Here is an 18261-nt window from a genome sequence, read left to right on the forward strand (position 1 = left end):
TCATAGAATAATAAGTGAAATAGACGGGTCTAGATGGGAAGTGTCTTTAGATTCGAAGGACTGATCGAGAGAGTAAACAAAACAACAATAAGCGCACCAACAATATAAGCGATTAGAAACATCATACTTCAAAACATTCAAAAAGAACATTAAACTGTAATAGGTACTCCATGAATGTAAGCAATAGACAGACAGTCTATAGTTATAGACAAGCCAGCGCGCTTAATAGCTTAATAGCTTCGCTGCATCTGAAAGTAGCTACTAGCCATCTTTGTTTAAATTTTTTTATTCTATTCCTGCTGTCCAATAATCTGTCTGGAATCACTTAAAGCAGCAGATTCATTTTGATGATAACCTCTTTGTAGAACTGCAGGTCTAACAGCGGATAGAACAGGTTCATCTGAGCTCTGGTCATGACCTGTACCTTCAGGTAAGCTGGAGCCTTGGCTGGTTTGTGCAGTCACTACGGCTACTTTCTTTACCTGGGACCTAGTTCTAATTTAATAAGATATAAATAATAGCATCAGTGATACGAGAATCATTTAAATTTAATTATATTTGAAAGCATTAAAAAAATAACGTTTTTTCTCAAATGTTCTTTAATTTTGTAGTTTATTTTTATTTTAAATAGCGTAGGTATACGCCCATAGAGGCCTCTAATGGGTGGGGTAGGTCGACTTTTTTTCTGTGACGCCTAGTCAAGCTAGTTGAATTTTTAAAAGTTCATATCTTTTCCTTGTATCCGACTGCTGGGGAGAATGATAGCTTATAGGAGTCGAATCTTCTTTCCTTATTAATATTGGGTTGATTCTTGGGGTCATTTGGTCTGTAGTTGTCGAGTTTGATTCCTTGTTTGGCTGGTGGTTTGGGTTAGGTGTTATCACGTTGCAGCTGTTCTCCCTAAAATGAGAGTTAGGTAGGTAAATAAAAGGTAAACAAAGGGGTAGTTGCACGATGTGCATTTAAACTTGTTCAATAGTTAAAACTACATCTATAGGACATATATTAGAGAGAACTTAAATTTTCTATCAGGTAGTTAAAAAAATATCAAGACTTGAAAATCATGTTTTATTTTTTTATATATGCAACTTATATGGCTGTCCTATTTTCACAAAAATACCATGATGATTATTTTGGTGATGCCTAATTGATTGCTATTAACTATAATTCAAAATTATATATGTTAGATGGTATTATTGTAACTTATGCTTGCAATCAAACTTTTTAAATGCACGTCATGCAACTATCCCTTTGACGTTTTAACATTTCCATGCAATTTTTTACATTTTCCAGGAATCAATATCTAAATATGTACCTAAAAATAATAAGAGTTATATTTTGACCTTAATGTATGTACATAATATTCAATAAATATAGAAAGGACATGTGTTCATTTCTATTGTCATGTACCTTACCTAATTTGTTGGGTGGGTGTACTATCCAAATTATTAGAAGTAGTTGCTGTTGCATCATGTTGTTGAACAGGCGTGGAAAAGGCACCAATCATGGAAACATTTCCTGGTGTGGAAAAGGATACAACAGCACTATTTTGTGCTCTTGGTGTACGCTGAGTTGCCCAATCTTTCTTAATATTTGCAGAAATATTCGCTACATTGGTAGCTGCACCTGCAGAATAAAGATAAAGATTTATAAAAAAAAGCAAATATGTAACAAGAACAATCATATATTATATGAATCCATGTAATGATTGCCTAGTCTATTATTTCATGGAAAGTTAATTGAACACTGAACTGAGATGGGAAATAAAAAAAACTTTACAAAAATGAAGTTTTAGATGATGTTTTTTTAAACCTATTTTCAAAACTTTCTAGTATTCCAAATCTTTATCTCCGTCCCTGTTTGTGATCGAATGTGTTGTGGTGGCCGTCTGATGGATGAATGCTGTTCTTCATCATTATCAGTAGATAAGTCGCTAGAATCACTGATGTTATATTTGGAAGCAACAACAATACCTCTTCTAGGCGGGTTGGGTTTGTGGTTTGATGTGTCAGATCCCTGCTTCGGTCTTATGACACTCGCCTCTGTTTCTCTGTTTGGCGTATCATGGAGGTTTCTTGTAGAGCTCAGAATGGTCAAATCTTCCAGCAAGCTTGCCAGAAATTCTGGAGATCTCTCATGGTTAGCAATCAATGATTCAATCTAAATTAAAGCGTTAGTTTAATGGCCACATCTAACTATTCCTGCGGGACCCTGACCTGACTCAAACTAAACATCCAAATACATTTTTTATTGTTTGTGGTCCAGATTTATTTTTTCATTTTTTCCCCCTCCAACATATTTTGTATACTCCTCCCCCCCCCCCCCCCTATTTGGCAGGGTAACCAATGCAGAATGTTCACCCCTGCCAAGGAGGAACTCGAATTCTTGTTGCACATGTCAGGGGCAAAATCAATATTTGTTTAAAATTACCTGGGTGTAGATATCTTTAGAAATGTTGTCAATGTTTGTATTATTGGAAGCACCAGAATTAATTGAGTCATTGATAGGGAGAGATACAGCACCATCTTCATTTGTAACTTCAACATTTGCCTCTGTCACTGACCTATTTAGGAAGAATGATTATCCTAATCCAGAAGATGTTGAATTTTTACAACTTGACAAAGTATTTAAGACAAGGTTAACCTTAGGTAAAATGGCACATGAACTGCACTAAATCCCTCCCCTCCCCCTTTAAATAAATGTATCCAGGGCGATAACTTTTTTTGGGTGGGAATAGGAGCAGTATTCATATATACCAAAAGACAAATGATGCTGCATCGTAGATTTTGTAGATTTTCATTGGTCAATATATTCTATCATTTTTTATGCATAATTAAACAACATGAAATTCATAGCAATTTTGACAGATAAAAAAAATAAGATAAAATAATTGCACTTACTACCTAAGTAAATCCTTGTTTTTTATTATTTCTTAAAATCATTTTCTATATTCCTGGGCCTATTTGCAGTTGGCGACTGTTCAATTGATTTTTGGCTGATCTTCGACTTGGTTTGGTCCAAACTAGCACTTTGGTTAATAATACGGCCGGCAGAAGTATTTCTTATGACAGGTGTCCCAAATGGTACATTCTCTCCATGATCATGAGTAGAATTACTATGTTGATTAGGTCTGACATGCGCATGTGCAATATCAATGCTGGCAACGTCACTTGCTTCATTGCTAGCAAGATCACTGGCTGTTCCCCAGTTGGCCTCTCTTTGGTTTGGTGCAACAATTGCCTGAACTTCGCCAATATTGGCATAGTGCCGATCACCTCTTCCTCCTTGAGTGCTAACATCAGAGTGACTTTCTGTGTTTTGCCTCACGTTTTGGGATCTAAAACATTTTCATTACAATTTCACAAGTAAAAGCTTTTGGACATCATATTAATCTTAAATTCAAAAAGTACAGAATTATGTTTAGAATCTGTATCTTAAAATAAATAAGAGTACCTGTATTTCTAATAAAATAATATGTACCTACCTAGCATAGTGTTGGGCATCTCGACTAAGATTTGTCGAGTTCTTAGCCTGATGATTTCTATTCTGTTCCCGGTTAATCTTATGTTTCTTGCGAGTTTTTACATATGACGACAGAGAATTGTTAGCCGGGGGAGTGCCAGGACTCACTTGCCGCAGGTTGACCCCGTGCTGCAGCTGGTTGCTTCCACCATGCTGCAGCTGGTTCACTTCAAGTTGATGTTCCCGTAGTTTGGCTGCTTGCTGCTGACTAAATTTTTTTATATTTATAAATTTCTGTAGGTATAATACCTTATTACTTTCGATTTCATAATATTCCTAAGTATACACTATACACTTCTACTATTCGTGGGGAGGGAATGAAATTCAACTTTGTTGGATAATAAGAAATAGACCTTTAATGCGTGTAAGGGATAAATCTTAACAATAAGACAATAATAGTTATTCAGACCTCTTACCATGACCCTACTTGGGTTCTTAAGAGTAAGCTAACAATAAACAATAAATGACTAGTACATTCCAAAATGCAATGTTGATTTGTTATTGACAGACAACAATCCTGACAAACAAGGGGGGGGGGGGGGGAGTTTTGACACATTTGCGTAAACCATGTGTACAGGCTTTATCTTTGGACTGAGAGGATAGGTTATTCAAGATAAAATCATTTTTATATGATGAATTCCCTCTGATTTAAGATTTTTGGATAGGCCTCCAGGTTCCTAAGCTCCAGTTCTCCAGGTGGTCTCTATACAGGTAAAAATAAAAAAAAATTATTTGAAGAGTTAGAGGTCAACTTACAAAACAAAATATGCATCCTTTTGAAGAAAAAACATACATGTTTTGTTTCATAAGCTGACGTCTAACTCTTAAAAAAAATTTTTTTTACCTGTCCAGAGACCACCTGGAGGCCTTGAGCTCCGGAACCTGGAGGCCTATCCAAAAAATCTTAAATCTGGGGGAAATTCATCATAAATCAATGATTTTATCTTTAATGTCAAAGATAAAGCCTTTACACACGGTTTACGCAAATGTGTCAAAACTCCCCCCCCCCCCCTTAATGCTTGTAGAAAAGATTTGTTCACAATCAAATATAAAAATTCCTGTGATAATTTGTGGAGGGTGATCCATTTACAGAATCAAACCGGTTCTGTCTTGAAAATGACCGGAAATTGTCATAGTAATTGTTCGCTCTCATGCCAGGGCTAACCTAAAAAGTAGTTAAATTTGCTTATGTGGTGGTGCGGCTACAATAAATCTGATTTCACATTTCATGTTTATTAAGAACAAGCTAAGATTATTTATAAAGAAAAATAGTACCTGACCTCTTTAAATATCCCTAATAAAATATTCAGTAAATGTAATGTTTTTATGATAATTAGTCAGGTGATGAGGAATGTATTTGAAACATTGTTACTTAAAAAAATGAATGTCCTTCCTTTACATGAATCAGCTAATTATTTGAAATTATTATTTATGTATGATTTTATAAACAGTAAGCTACCAAGTTCCTTTCAAGGTACATGGCTTCGCCGTAATCAATTACATACCAGAAATCTTAGAAACTCTAATATGTTTGATGTTAAAAAACCGAAGTTTAAATCTATTGAAAGATTTCCTAAGTATCATTTCCAAGAATTATGGAATAACCATTGCAATAATGATTTATTAACCCACAATCAATCAAGAAAAAAATTTATAAAAAATCTAAAAGAATCTTTGTTATCAAGCTTAACTTTAGTGTGTAACAACCCATTATGTCAAGAATGTAGATAAAATTATATTTCTTTTCAATATTGTTTGAAATCTGATAAATCAATCAAAATCTATTTGTTGAAATTTTTAAAAAAAATTTCTATTATTGCAATAATGGTGTGAGACTTGTATGCCCTAATCAATCCTTCCTATTATCATTCTTTCCTCTCCAATATGATTTTATTTATTGCTTATTATCTTTTTTTCTATTTTTTTTGTCTTATTTATATGACCTGTATGAAAACAATGTGTGAATACACATTACTGCATACTTCCTAGTTTTTAGGAAACTGCCATTTGGGAAGAAATTTTTTTTATAAATTAACCATATCAATAAAATTTGACTGTATATATAAATGTATATAATATTCATTTAATCCATTTATTATTTTTTTTTTTTTCTATGTATGTACACCCAAGAATAATATATCTAATCTAATCTAATCTAATTATTATTTTACATTTAACTGAATCCAGGAAGGAAGTCGACATTGGGCTGTTTATTACCCTAGTCTCCAAAGTTTTATAATAAAGTTTTCTCATTCATTGGCTTAGCAACTTTGGGGACTTTTATCGAATTTTGATTGGTTGATTCACTAACTTGGGCGTCTATACGTTTCAACTAATATTTCTATTCTACAGAAATATTTTGTGTATCATCATTAGGGATGTACAGTACATCAATTTAACTGCTATTGTCTTATCCCTGATTTGAATCCCTACTTAAATCTACTCCTTTACCTGATTGTTAAGTGCTCCAGAGGAAACACCAGAATCAGGATCAGATCTCAGTGGTGTTGGAGTCTAATTCAGACATTTACAAATAGAATAACGACAAAAGGTAGAGATAACCAACCCTTTTAAGGCAGTGTTTATGTCTAGAGATTCTTAATTTTGTATTTAAAATTAACTATTCTTATTTATAGAATAATAAACGGCACTGGTGTTGAAAAGAGACAATCCATAGAAAAACACACAGCTCAAAAATAGGAATATATTTCGATTAGTCACATCTAATCCATGTCAACCTTCTATAGTTCTTTCTTGTACAAAAGTTGGTTTGTAATTCTTATTTAATTTGTTTGATAGGTATTATTTCAACTGTAAAAAAATAATCATAAATATTTAAGTCAGTGACTCCTTGATTATTTTTCTTTTTTATCAATATTTGATGTCCCTGATTATGACTAGGATGGTGGTGTGGCTCAGTATTTGATGGCGGAGGGGCATACCTTGGCCACAGATCTCCTTCACCAGCCAACCTTGATAGTAAAAAAATTAAGACATTGCGACAAAATGGCAAAAGTGTAATTTTAACCCAGAGCTCAGTTGAGCAAAGACGCAAAATAAATATAAATAGAGCCAGAAACTTTTTTTGCTCAACACAGACATAATATAATAATTGCCACTTCTGGTATTGCGTACCCTTCCCGTACCCGTTTGATTAATTAATTAGCCATAGTCTCTTAGGGTTTGGACCTAAGTAGTCATGGAGTAGGCTGAGACACTTTTGTATAGCCACTAGGGCTATCAAGCTCCACGTTCAAGCTCATTATGATTTGACCCGCTATCTCATGAGAGCTACTCATTATTACCTCACCCTCGCCGAGTATGACAGGTGTCCCAAATTAAGTCACCGTAATGAAGGACGCTCTCAGTAGAGGAGCTTGGGATAAGGGTAATACTGATATTATGTACGTGACTATTAAGTATCCAAACTTACTCAATAATCCCCTTCTTACACAACCAGGGGAAGTTGCGTGAATGTATTCAACTGAGAAATTCGAGTTGCCACATGGGGACTAGAACTCGAACTCTCATCACCGTAACTCAGTGCGTTACCACTGAGCTACGACGCCCCTACTACTTCCCGTACCCGTAGTAGCCGCTGGTGTGTAGTTTTTTTAGCAATTGTCTAGCCCTTCTTTGTACATTAAAACTAAACATTAAAATTGATAACAAAAATGTGAAGATTATGAACAGAAATAAAACCTGTGAAAATTTGGAAACTCATCCATAAAGTTTCTTGGCCTCTCTCCAGAACCAAAAAGGTCATAGGTAAAGTAAGGGTCAGTTCCTGGCAGGTTTAAACCTCCCCTGAAAAGGATAATTGTATGATTAACAAAAGAATTTAAATCTTGACTCTTGAGGCATCCATGAATCAAATAAGTAATGTATCACTATTACCATTTATATAAAGCAACCTCGTAAAAAAAGGTTATTTGTTGACAAGCTTTCAAATCTTCCCATGAGTGTGACAAAACACGTAGCATACCAACTCGTTGTTCGAATCTCGGCACAACAATTATGCGCATTAGGATTTGTCGTTTGTAAATCATTCGGCCGCGTAAACACTAAACATGCACTCCATTAGCAAGATTTGATCCACAAAACTAAGAGATCATGGTGTATCCCGTCCTGTAGAGGTTATCCAGGTTATGCTTGCAAATTTTAAACTCTACCTTGAATTTCTAAACAGATTATTATCCAAAGCTCTTGAAGCAGCTGCTAAGCCCAGGCTGTCATGAAGCATTGGATCCCCCATAAGCTGACTATTAAAAGCAGCAACTCTGTCATGTGCTAACAGCTGGTTATCAAGAGCCGCCAATCTATCCTGAGCTGTCATTTGGACTTCCAGTGAAGATACTCTGTCAATTACGCGGGTAAGATCCCTGCGTAAGTCCCAGAAAACTTGGTAGATTTGGTTGACTGATATTGTTAGCTGTTGCATCTGCAAGTCAGCTGGGATACAAGAAGTGGATGGTAGGGAGTGTCTGTCACCTGGAACAAATACTTCAATCAATTTTGCGGAAATATATCTTATCAAATCGAAACAAATTTCTTTCGCTTAGACTTAAAACTCTTTACCTATTGTCTGATAGTAAAAAAAGTGACTGAAGATTTTCAACAAAGTAGTTTTAATTTCCGATTAGTTTAGGAAAGTTTAACAACATTTAATGTATAGTATTAAGGTTTTCTCCCATTTCAAATTTTTAGAATGCTAGGTATAATATTAGCGCAATCATTAAAAGTATTTGTTCCTGGTAAATTAGCAGAAGGATGTCTGTCTCTAAGCAGGCTAGAGTTCAGTCTAGCGTCTGGCATACTTGCAAAATTTCTGTCTCCATTGATAAAGCTAGTGCTATTACTTGCCAAGCCACTGTTCATCCTGCTGTTATTAGTACCTGCTCCGATCCTTTCTTTTCTGTTCATCAGAGAGATAAATTTTCAATTGAAAGACAACAAATCTTTTGTTTAAAATCAAAGGCCATAAAATATTTTAGTAGTGTTGACAGGACAAGACGGTTTGTAAAATAATATCAAATTCTTATAGCTATGATTTTTTTTTACTGAAGTGAGACAATTTTACTGGGATTGGGTCTATTTAAGAAATTGAGAAGGCGCGCTTTTTATATTTACTTCTACTTACTTACCGCTTGATATTTAATAGATGGATGAAATTACAATTAACATTCAAACTGAAATGAATTAATACAAGAAAAATATAGATTTCCCCCCAATTTCATAAGGAAGAATACAGAAAAAAAATCTTGAAATTTTATTTCCCTGCTGGCTGGAATTGGAGGCAAAGCAACTCTGCTTTTGTTTGCTTCATTTCTAGCACTTTGTATTCTCTCTGATACACTTGGGGATGATAACATTGAATTGTAGATTTCTCCTAAGAAAGATGCTTAAATTATTTTAATAATAAATCGTCTTTACACCTATCCATAATACAGGTAGGTTCTTTTATGCACCATACATTGTACAATTAAACATGATATGCAAGTACCGTCCTACAAACTTAACTAAACTGATGTAATTACTTTTTAAAATATATTTAATTTTAACAAACATTAGTAGTAGAACCTACCTTTTAAATAAGTGTTCCATATCCTTAGATATCAAAACTTGGAAATAATTTGAAATGTATACCTGGCGTACTGTTGGCAGCCATTGAAGCGGTCATTCTTGTGTTAGAACCTATTTGACTCTCATCAGTAGCATTCCTAGTAGTCATAGAATAAAAGTTTATATAATATATGGAATCCAGAGTAAAATTTTTATGATAATGAATTTAAAAGTGTTTGTTTTATTTTGTGGTTGTTTATTATGTTTTCAATTGTATACCTGGAGATCATATTAACAGTTCTGTCAATCAGCCTTGCTGTGCTTCTTGAAACAGAAGTGTCAGTGGTAACTCTTGCTAAAATTGTCACAAATAATTTTAAGGGAGGAGGGTGGGATTCCAGGGATGCCACCTTTAAAAACAAATTCAAAGGAACTCATTTAAGAGTCAAAGCACTGCACTTATTGCTTGGCAATTGCTTTAATTAATGTGGAACTTCGAAAAAAAACACGATGAAAACCGTAATTACCTGTTGACAATTGTGAGAAAAATGAGTAAGCAGTTATTTTACATTTACAAATTGTACCAAATTAAAGCAACTACCAACTATGATATCATTCAGCAGAAGAAGGAGTGAGACTTAAAAATCTTGTATATATTTCAAAATTTTGCAAAAGCATGAAATATTTTACACTATAAATCTTCCTAAAAAACAGCCCCAAGGAAGCTCAATTAAAATTCTTGTAAATTAAGTAACATAAGGGGGGTCGGGTGTGACACTTTTTGAAATCAAAACTAAAAGTCAAAGGAACTTAACCTAAACAAATAGTTTAGAAATTTTGAAATTTGGAACAGCAGTCGCTTTACATAGGAACAACGTGAAACTGTGAAGAAACGGCGGCAAACCGCCCCTATCGCTGAAAACCGCCGTTTCCCGCTAAAATAGTTTTGCCTTTTTCGCAAAATTAGACAATTTTAAAATCATCTGAGATAACTTAATTTTCTTATAATTTCACTTGACACTTGTGATTTTTATGAAAAGAAATATGTTTGTTCAAATGATTCAAAATTGTTTAATTTGGCAAGAAAAGACAAAAAAAATACGGCGGAAAACGGCAGTTTTGGCGATAGCAGATATTCCGCCGCTGTTTCTTCACAGTTCCACATTGCATCTCTTTAAAAACAATTGGTATGCCAAATTTCAGTGCTGTAACTCTTTTTATAGTTGAGTTCCTTTTACTTTTAGTTTTAGTTTCAAAAGTGTCACACCCGCCTCCCCCCTTTTTTGCTTTGCGGCGGCAAAACTTTTACACCAAACTAAATCACCATTTGTCCTATCACTGATAATTTATAATTTGTGATCATCCTTCCTGTGGTTAAATTATTTTGATTAGTTGTGCCATTTTGAAACGACATTTGTCCCAGTCTAGTGAGTAGGCTTGTTTCATTGTTTAGTTCGCCACTGGATGTCAGTCTCTCCATCTGGCTTGCTAAACGATCCAACTCATCCTAAATACAATCATAGCCATTTTACTTAAAATTAGAAGCACTTCCATTAAACAAAAACTTAGGTTTTTTGGCAATACACATATTGTTTTGTGGTAAGTCACGCTATTTTTTGGTCCTTTCAGATATAATCTAAAAATTGTTTGATTATTTACCTGAATATTTCTGAGCCTTTCAAATTGATTACCATGCTCCAGTCTATTCTCACTTGTCTCTTGCTCAGCTGTTGTATCAAAAGAGTTATCAGCTGTATCAGTTAACTCTTCAGATACAACACTAACATTGTCTGTTTCATCTGTAGCCATGTTTCCTTTATCAATGGAACAAATGGTATAAAGGAAAATAAGTAGGTGGTAAAAATGTATCTTCAAAATAAAACCTTTTTCGTCTCATCAAACTTTTTATTCATGGATACATCTTTTTCCTGTTTTATTGTAATGAGAGGACAAAAAACATTAACATATGAAAACAACAGTTTTTAAGCTCTAAAGAGAAAAAAATAAATGATGTTCTTTTACCTGAAATATTGTTAGTGTATGAATCAGTTGTTGGTGGAATATTCACTGAAGCTACGCTTCCCCTGTTAAATTTATTTCTATGATTTCAGAAATATAAAACATACCTACCCAAAAATATTGTTTTTCGTGAATCTTAAATGTATTTTTAGGTTAACAATTAACTATTTTTAGCAGATAAAGTAATTTGATTCTTCTGATTAGCTGTAAATAGAAATAAATAAAGTTATCCATAAAATCTTCATTCCAACCTTTTAAGATTTTTTGTTTTTTGAAGATGTGAGTTTTCTTTATTATTGTTGAGTGTTTGAGCTTGTTGGTGATGCCATTCATTCATATTCGGAGAACATCTTGCTTTCTGAATCAAGCGAGCTAACTCATCTCTTTGCTCCTACAAAAATACAAGTGCAAATCTCCTATTAGGGTAGTGGTACATACGAATTTTGTAAAAAAAAAAAGTGAGTCTTAAAATGACAAAAACAACTTATGAGTTGACATGACATTTCTGTGCCTAATGCATTTAATATTTTTCTAAAATAACGCCTTTCAGACAACCAATTCTTAGGTTGCATATTTTGGGCTTGAAATTCTTACTGTGCATGATAACTCGCTACCGTTTGTTGACAAGGCATTCTACTAAGTTACCAACCAAAAGTATTTATATCGCGAATGCAGCGGGTTACAAAAACATTAAATAACTGCTCCCTTCTCTAATTCATGAAATGTAAATCATGGTTTAGATAATTTCAATGATGAATACATAATAGGTATAAAATAGTACTTGTAGGTAATAAGTATCTATTAAATGTACACAAAATATTTGCAAATTAATATTTATTTTAACGAAATTCGTATATTTAACCTTTATTTGACGTTCTAATTCATTTTTATTTCTATTCAATCTCCTCCCCTCAAAAGAATTATTAGCCTGACTGCTTCCACCAGTATCGTTAGAAAATAACACATTAGCTCCAGCTGATTGGCTGGGTGCATTGTAATCTGTGTTTAGCTGATTTGGAATGATTTGCTGACATCTGCTGGCTGATTGAGTCAACACATCAGATGTTTGGGTCAGCTGATCACCAGGTGTTAGCTGATTTGTATCTAGAATAAATCAAAGATTAGAAAATGACAAAGAATTAGTTGAAACAATATTACTTTCTTAAATACATTATACTTGATAAATTGTTTTTAATATTCTTTATTGGTATGCCAGTACCTGGAGGTGATCTAAGAAGGTTTGGAATGCTGTTAACCGAACTGGACTGCTGATTCCAGTTGTTAAATAAGCTCATAGCTGGAGGAACATAAAATATATCTTCATCCTAGAACGTAAAATTGAATTTTAAAAATATTAAAACTAGCAGCTTCGCCCTAAGGACACTCGTGGGGTGTGTTGATTTATTTTCTGTGGACAATTTCTCTGAAGGGGTGAAAATATTGAAACCTATGACCTATAACAAGATCTATGATTATTCTGTACACACAGACATATAAATAAATTGACCTCCTGTATCTTTTAATTGATTGATTTAGAATATTTAATATTACGGTTAGGAAATCACAACTTTTTATTAATTAGACACGTCTTAACCGAACATATCTTTTTTAAAACTTTACATAAAGCTTTGTTTTTATTGGATTTTTGTGAAAGATACCTACCTTATTTTTCTCATACTGAGCAGTGAGAAGAGCAAGATTGTTTTCTGTGGCACGATCATCTGGCTCTGAATCTATGTTAAAACATTCAGTTTCAACTCTGATTAAATCTGAACCAAAAATACTAGGTTTTAAAACTTTAAGATCTTGTTTAATTTTCTCCACTAATTCTTCTATTTAAAATCTCTTAACCTTATTCCAAATTAAACAATAACTTATTTGTTGTTTTAGAACAGAAAGCATAGACCTAGAACAGGGGTTTGATCCTATAATTTGTATTTTCGTTTTCAATTTCTATGAACTATACAAGACGCTTCTCTGGGCGTAGTTTGATGAACTTCAAAAAAATATCAAAAGAAAATGAAATTCGTTGCATACTTCATAATGATCTGAATAACATAGTATTAACTTTCCTGGACCAAGCAGATATGAAGTACTCCTTGTCTGTCTTTGTCTCACAGTTGGTAATACTGTACTTCTAAATAAAAAATATTTTAAGCTTAATATGTTCTAGTTGGTAGGTAAGTAATTAAAGAGGTAGTTCCGCGAAATATACTTGAACAAAAATAAAAAAAAACACTTTTCCTACCTATTATATGATAATATCTGCATTTATACATACATATAGAGCATAAAATCAAAATATTTTAAATTTTCTACCGTTTAGTATTCTAAAATAATCAATATCATGTAATATATGCAACTAAGAAATAGTATGTACATAACTTTTACAATCACAAATTCAACCTTTTTTGTGTAAATAATACCTAATCGGCATGGATTTGGATATTGTTAATTTTTCATTTGATAATATTCTTAAACAAACTACCTAGGTATATTTGTTATATTCTTTTTAAAAAATATACAGGATAATAATACCTAGGTACTATTCAAGTAAATTAAATACTTCATTGCTTAATGGAAGTTTAACATTTGCTTGCGTTGCTATTCATAGAAACATCAGAAACGAGATTTCAAATCAAAACAGGCTTTTTAATTTTGTCCTATTTTTTAAAACTTTAAGCTACTATATTTAGATACCTATGTACTCAATTAAATTTATAAAATACGTCTTAAAGAAAGAATTTCTTTACATATAACATAATTTTAAGAAGAGTTTTATTTATCTAACCTTTGCCCATTATTAGTCAAGCTTCTGTTTAGTTGATTATTTTCTCTTCTCTGACCGAAATAATCATTTGTTTCCAAATCTTCTGTTGCACTATAAAAATATATAATATTTCCTATTGTTTTTAAAGGAGGGGGGGTGGGGGGTGACACTTTCAAAAACCGTAACTAGAACTCAACTAAAAAAAAGAATTACAGCACTAAAATTTATTATGGCAGTTGCTTTAAAGATATTTAATGTTAAACTGTGAAGAATGACAGCAGTTTTCGGCGAGAGTGGCGGTTCTTCACGTTATCTTACATTAGCTACCAGTACAATATGACAATATTATACCTTTCACAATCTCCGAAAGTAGACTGTGAATTTTCTTGAAACCTGGATCTATGTTGTTCTACTTCATCCTGAAGTTTTTTCATTTCTGTGTACAAAAGCTCAATTTCTCTTCGTGACAACTGTTGGTCACCTCTTGATGTTGGCTGTTGGTCATTTCTGGTCTGATTTTTATTGTCTATTGCAAGAATAATATCTAATAGGTTGAAAAATAATATTAACGGTTCAAATATTCAGCGTTTTTAATCAAAATTAGTCATTTTCATTTCTTGTTTTGAAAAATCTAATAATTCCTAAGATATAATTTTACTACCTACCTATAGAAAGGGAGTTTTAAGGATTTTCCTCCTAAATGGGTTAAACAATAAATACAGTGTGGCCACAACCAAAAAAATACTGATACTGAAGAAAAAAAAGGAAATACTGAAAAAACTGAAATCCTAAAATAAGAAAAAATAATAAAATACTGAACAAAAAAATACAAATACTGAATAAGTATTTTTTTATATGATTCCTCATTTCAAAATTTCATATATCATAGCTTTATAATTAGGGGGATATTTTAAAGATATTTTAATTTTTCCTCTTAGATTTTCTTGCAGTAAAAAATATTTGAATAAAAAATGGCGGCGGTACCGCCACTCCCGCCGTCCACCGCCATTTTCCGCCGCCAAAATTTTTTTTATTGCATTTCTCGCCGAATTAGGCAATTTGGAATCATTTGAGACCATGTTTTTTTTCAAAAATTTTCCCCTTATAACCAACCCTGCGGGGGACTTTCATTTTCTCGTCATTTTTTTCAAATTCTCGTTTATCAAGATATATCTTAAATTCAGTGAATTTTATTTGAATAAAAAATGGCGGCGGTACCACCGCTCTCGCAGTCTACCGCCGTTTTCCGCCGCCGCAGGATGGCTTGTAAGGGGAAAATTTAAAAAAAAATTACATGGTCTTAAATGATTCCAAATTGCCTAATTCGGCGAGAAATGCAATAAAAAATTTTTATTTGGCGGCGGCGAAAACGGCGGTAGAAGGCGGGAGCGGCGGTACCGCCGCCATTTTTTATTCAAATATTTTTTACTGATCTACCTCAAAAGATTTTGTTTCAATATCTTTAAAAGCACAGGAGAAGTACTGAATTTAAGATATATCTTGATAAACGAGAATTTGAAAAAAATGACGAGAAAATGAAAAAGTCCCCAACAGGGTTGGTTATAAGGGGAAAATTTTTTGAAAAAAATAACATGGTCTCAAATGATTCCAAATTGCCTAATTCGGCGAGAAATGCAATAATTTTTTTTTGCGGCGGCGGAAAATGGCGGTGAACCATAAAAAAAGCAAAATTAATGTAAAAAGTTATAGGGTATTTTAAAGGAAAGTAAAGTGAGGCGCTAAGCGCCGAAAAAAAATCTGACATCAACTACTTGAAAAAACATCTTATTTATGCAAATTTTTTGGAATTTAAGAAATAATGAAAATACTGAATCATGAAAATTTCCAAAAACTGAAAAATACTGAATAAAATTTTCAAATACTGAATATTCAGTATTTACTGAAAATACTGAACCCCCAATTTCCAAATACTGAAGAATACTGAATATTTTCAGCATACTGAAAAATGTGGCCACACTGTAAATAGTAAAACATTACCATTACTAAATTCAATTTGATACAGATGATAATATAATCCAATCAAAACCAAGGAAAAAAGAATAATGAAACGTAGAGCGTATTAAATAACCTAAAAGTATTATACCTTGATCTAACGTGGGATTTGGACTATTTGGCAGCCCTTGCTGATAAACATTTAATGTATTCTCAAGTTGATTATTTGACTGATGGCTATTTCTTACCAGCTGAGGCTGCTGATTAGCCATCTGTTCATGGACAACTCTTGACAATTCATTTGGCTGAGCATTATGATTTTGTTCATTCTTGGGCTGTATGTATCTATCATTATTTTGTTGAGACTGGATTTGGGTAGAATCCGCCCTGTTGTGCGTGTGTGGTAGTATTGTTTCCTCCTGTTCTGACCGTCGTCGGTTGTAGCGAAGCTCATCATTTTGATTAATTTGTCTTTGGTTACCAGGTAACTGTACGTAAAGCAGGGATATTGCAATAAAAAATAAAACTATATTAAATAAGGGGGGGAAGTTCTGACTCTTTTGCGTAAACAGGGATAATAAGCGTTGTATTAGGAGTGAGAGAATAGGTTATTTGGCAAAAAAGTCTCCTTTAAGGATGTTGTTTCCCTATATTTGAAAAAAAAAACTATTTAGCCTCCAGGTTCAGGTGCTGTAGCCTTCTATCATCTATGTTGTCTCTGGACAGGTAAAAATATTTTTTTTTAAGATTTAGAGATCAAATTTTAAAATAAATATGCAACTTTTATCTTCGTATACCTATGTAAATAACATATTAAAAAAGATGCATATTTTGTTTAGCATAATTCTTTGAATAATCTAAAAATTTTAAGCGAATGTTTATTACTAAGATTGTCATATCCCTATCCCTGTTGCGTGGTACTGTTTGAGTAACTGTTTAACTCTTTATCATTATTATCCAGCTGGTTTTGTAGAGCAGACAGCTGATTTTTAATTCGCTCATTATCTCTAATAAAAAAGGTAAATTAAGTATGTACCTATATAAAGAAATAAAATATTTCATTTTTTTGTGGCGGAGTTACTATATAACGTCAGTAAGAAACGGCTAAAGTTAATGTATAAATCTTCTGTCAATTTCAGAATAGTTATTATTTATTAAGATTACTAGACTAAATTCTGTAATTCACAGAATCTTTATACATATTTAAAGTCAAATGAGATTTGAAATTCTAAGATGAATATTATCTTTAATATCAGAGATATTACATGATCTGCATGCGCCGATATAAATGCAGAAACGGTTTTTTAAATAAAACGTCAAAATAGAAAATCTTTCAATTTGTTTTACCTCAGTAGTAATGAAATATCACGAAGATGGGAGTCTTGATAACTTTGGTTGTTTAGATTTCTATCACCCTCTGCTAAAATCAAAGAGGATTTCTTTTATTATTTTTTACACTAGCAGTAAATCAAAATAGCCTAAAACCCTTCCGGGACAAGTGAAGTTTTCTTAAAAAGAAGAACTTAATCAGTTCAGTAGATATTGAAATCTTAAGCTTTAGGCAAATAGCCTAGGATTTGATAGTGGTTAGGTGTTCAGGGTGCTTACTGACTGTTTTAAAGCAGATTGTTCGAGTCAACCAACAGCAGGAAGGTAAGAATTATTGGAGCTTAATTTACTTCTTTTTTAATCAAGTTCTCTCATTCGTTGCATTAAAAAAATTACATTGATTGCTTTTGTTTAATCTTAATTTGTTGGTTTAAACTTTTAAAACAATAATTTTAATCTACAGATGGTGTTATTTTGTTTAAAGGGGATTAAGGGGGGGGGGGGGGGGGTTAATGCAACCTTCTCGTAATCAATGTATAAATGGCACTAAGAATTCGAATTTCGATCTGAAATTTTGCAAGAGTAATCCTTGGTAGGTCTATTTTCCCTAAATCGAACAAAAAGTTGGAAAAGTAACGTTTTTTTGGCTATTTTTAGGGCAAATCTGTCATAAATTACGTCAAAATCAACTTTTTAAAACATATTTTTGCTTTAAATCATGTGAAATGATACAAAAAGTATTTTTTTTAAATTTCTAGTACCAGCAACTATGGGCTAGAATCGTTTGAAAACGTTTTGGAGCAGCAAAGAGTATTATGTGGAGATAGGTTTCGTGATGGATTTGCATTAAGAATACCAAAAAAATGGCTAAACGGCTGAGCCGCCAGCCATTAGCCGTTACTTTTCTAACTTTTAAGTACGCCGCTGTTTTAGCAAATACAGACCAAAACATTCTAAAAGTATATGCCTAATCCTTTAAAACAACTTTACTCTTACCTTGCTCCTCATTGTGATGTCTGAGTGGTGGCTGAGACTTTGGTCTAGCACCATTACCTGACATCACATTTGTAAATACGAATATTCTGAAAACAGTTTTTAATATGAAT

General features: G+C 33.0%; 1 protein-coding gene across 1 annotated transcript; it reads right to left on the minus strand.

Moving 5' to 3' along the window:
• Positions 1 to 287: 287 nt before the first annotated feature.
• Positions 288 to 18242, minus strand: LOC145311868 (uncharacterized). The gene is made up of 30 exons (XM_080150885.1): positions 18152 to 18242; positions 17174 to 17246; positions 16734 to 16833; positions 15978 to 16314; positions 14225 to 14399; positions 13895 to 13984; positions 13176 to 13240; positions 12766 to 12872; positions 12323 to 12428; positions 11966 to 12207; positions 11355 to 11494; positions 11107 to 11168; positions 10744 to 10898; positions 10453 to 10591; positions 9364 to 9439; positions 9169 to 9242; positions 8800 to 8911; positions 8273 to 8437; positions 7695 to 8012; positions 7225 to 7329; positions 6410 to 6494; positions 5974 to 6036; positions 4581 to 4687; positions 3485 to 3730; positions 2953 to 3337; positions 2431 to 2562; positions 1856 to 2160; positions 1416 to 1625; positions 736 to 900; positions 288 to 495 (listed from the first exon to the last, which is right to left on the minus strand). Exons 1-30 carry the CDS (start codon positions 18213 to 18215, stop codon positions 291 to 293), a joined length of 4608 nt encoding a protein of 1535 aa, XP_080007011.1. The 5' UTR covers positions 18216 to 18242; the 3' UTR covers positions 288 to 290.
• Positions 18243 to 18261: the final 19 nt, after the last annotated feature.

This window comes from Acartia tonsa, chromosome 2 (assembly GCF_053477335.1).
Source record: "Acartia tonsa isolate MP-2025a chromosome 2, ASM5347733v1, whole genome shotgun sequence".
NCBI classification, from domain to species: Eukaryota; Metazoa; Arthropoda; class Copepoda; order Calanoida; family Acartiidae; genus Acartia; species Acartia tonsa.

Bases quoted from the DNA above. Each gene is read 5' to 3' on its own strand.
- LOC145311868 (XM_080150885.1), bottom strand. From the start codon at position 18,215: ATGTCAGGTAATGGTGCTAGACCAAAGTCTCAGCCACCACTCAGACAT. The intron at 12,208-12,322 runs GTACTGGCATAC...GATTTATTCTAG, and splicing joins CCTTCTTAGATCACCTCCAG to ATACAAATCAGCTAACACCT. The intron at 10,592-10,743 runs GTAAATAATCAA...GATTGTATTTAG, and splicing joins AAAGGCTCAGAAATATTCAG to GATGAGTTGGATCGTTTAGC.